This window comes from Carlito syrichta, unplaced genomic scaffold (genome assembly GCF_000164805.1).
Source record: "Carlito syrichta isolate Samal-C Ts95f unplaced genomic scaffold, Tarsius_syrichta-2.0.1 Scaffold120465, whole genome shotgun sequence".
Taxonomy (NCBI): Eukaryota; Metazoa; Chordata; class Mammalia; order Primates; family Tarsiidae; genus Carlito; species Carlito syrichta.
The window spans coordinates 154,180-156,490 of record NW_007064561.1 but is presented as its reverse complement, the minus strand read 5'-3'; the positions used below and the strand labels follow the sequence as shown (position 1 = coordinate 156,490).

The 2,311-nt window shown below is 53.3% G+C and overlaps 1 protein-coding gene across 1 annotated transcript in view; it reads right to left on the bottom strand.

Annotated features, from left to right (window-relative positions):
* The window catches only part of FARSA (phenylalanyl-tRNA synthetase alpha subunit), a gene marked incomplete at its 5' end in the record, with an annotated part of 9,710 nt that overhangs the window by 4,885 nt on the left and 2,514 nt on the right, over positions 1-2,311 (bottom strand). The window contains 3 exons of the mRNA XM_021707544.1: positions 1,186-1,304; positions 1,378-1,476; positions 1,557-1,694. Of these exons, the coding sequence (XP_021563219.1) occupies positions 1,186-1,304; positions 1,378-1,476; positions 1,557-1,694 (356 nt within the window). The remainder of the gene's footprint in view (positions 1-1,185; positions 1,305-1,377; positions 1,477-1,556; positions 1,695-2,311) is intronic.

Genomic DNA, 2,311 nt, shown 5'->3' with positions numbered 1-2,311 from the left:
TTAACATTAAACACTTATTAAGAAACTAATGTAGGCCGAGCTCGGTGGCTCAGCCTGTAATCCTGCGCTTTGGGAGGCCGAGGTGAGTGGATTGCCTGAGCCCGCAAGTTCGAGACCCGCTGGGCAACTTGGCGAGACCTCATCTCTACAATCAAATCAAAAAATTAGCTGGGCGTGGTAGCGCGTGCCTTTAGTTCCAGCTACTTGAAAGGCTGAGGCGGAAGGATTGCCGGAGCCCAGCAGGTCGAGGCTGCGGTGGCCGGGAGTGGCCACTGCACTCCAGTCTGGGTGACAGAGTGAGACTCCAATTCAAAAAAAAAAAAAAGAAACTAATGTGAACCAGGGTCTGTTTGAGCTATTAAACACATAGATGGGAGCGATAATATTAGGCAAAGTTTAGCTCGTTGATTCTGTGCCAGGCTCTGTTCCACTAAAGTCTTCCCACAACCACCTCTGAAAGGGGGCTGTTTTTTTTTTCTTTTTATTTCTTTTTTTATTTTTTTGAGACAAGGCTTCACCGTATTACCCAGGCTGATCTCAAACTCCTGGCCTCAAGTGATCCCCTGCCTCAGCCTTCTGAGTAGCTGGGACTATAGGCTTGAGACACTGCATGTGCCCCAGGGGCTGATTTATAGATAAGAAACCAGAGACCAAGAAAGGCCAAGATCACACAATTAGTAAGGGACAGCTAGTAAGGGACAGAGTCCAGACTTCAATCAGGCAGCCCTATTCCAGTCTGTGTTCTCTTTGCCACTCTGTGTCTGCTCAAAGGGGACATCTGTCCTGTGAGAGCAAAGACCCCTCACCTGTCCAGGTCCCAGGAGGCTGACTGGTGGGCATTTGTTTAACTTCAGACCGTGCTAAGGCGTGTGAAGAAAATGAACAGAAGGGATGGAGATTAGGAGTGAGGGGCTCTGGTGGAACTCTAGGAGAGGGGAAGTGTCAGGGTAGCCTCTTTTGGGGACACATGAGCAGGGGTTTGATGCTGGAGCCTGCCTTGAAGATCAGTGGGAAGACAGTTCTTGGCAGAAGGCGTGGCATGGGCAAAGGCCCTGTGGTTTGACAACCACAGTGTACAGGGGGACTGGGAGACTGATGGCACCCTTGGCCTGGTGTGGGCAGGATAGCTCCGTCCCACCTTCCCCTCATGGTGCCACGCAGGTGATATGGGCCTGAGCCACTCACATTTCGGTCAGCAGCTTCCTCTTCCTAAGCTCGCTCCTCTCCTTCTCACCCAGTTTCTCGGCCTGTCCTCCCCGGACCAGCTGGAGCCGCCGCTGCACCTCGTCCTCCACACTGTCCACCTGCCACAATGAGGGGTGTGAGAGTCAGGGGCCCATCCGTCTGCTCACCTGCCACCCACCCCCAAGGACTCACCATTCGGAACACGCGGGGCCCGTCGGCCGTACTCTTGTCCACCCGGATCCACTTGTTGGACATGGCCTTGCTGAAGCCCACTTTGCCACTGGGCAGTCGCTGGAGGAAAGGCTACAGTGAGTGGGGAATTAGGGTCACCTTCACCCCATCCCCTGCCCCTCCCCACCCCTGACCCCTACCATGAGTTCGCTCTGGGCCAGGCCCTCTGGGGGGATGTTGTGAAATACACGGGCCTCATGGCTGCCTTCCCGGGCAATCTCCTCACCCTCGGCAGTAAGCTCCCAGCGCTTGGTGGAGCGAAGTTCAGCCTCGACGACCTGCAGGGAATAGGGGGTCCAGGCAGAAGTGGGGTTCATAGCTGGGCTCGGTGGATCAGCCTGTAATCCCATGCCTTGGGAGGTTGAGGTGAGTGGATTCCCTGAGCCTGCGGGTCTCGAACTCAAAAAAAAAGAAGTTTGAGGCTCCAACTAAAAAAAAAAAAAGAAGTTCAGAGCCAGGTACCCCTCACTGCAGCCCCTGGGCCAAGGTTCAAAGAGCAGTTTCTGAAGCTGGCTTTATTTCCCAGCTGCCACACTTTCCAGTCACATGAACTCAAGGGAAGGTTCTCCCCTTGCTGGGCCTCCACTTTCCTTATTTAACACAGTGTAATAATAATGACAAGTCATACCCCCCAGGGTGAAGTGAAGGACTGAGGATGTTACTGGCAGAGGTAAAATTTTTTTTTTTTCTTGAGACAGGATCTCTCTGTTGCCCAGACTGGAGAGCAGTGGCATGATTAAAGATCACTGAAGCCTCAACCTCTTGGGTTCCAGTCATCCACCCACCTCAGCCTCCCAAGTAGCTGGGACTACAGGCACACACCACCACACCGGGCTAATTTTTTTTTTTTTGAGTTGGAGTCTCACTCTGTCGCCCAGACTGGAGTGCAGTAGCC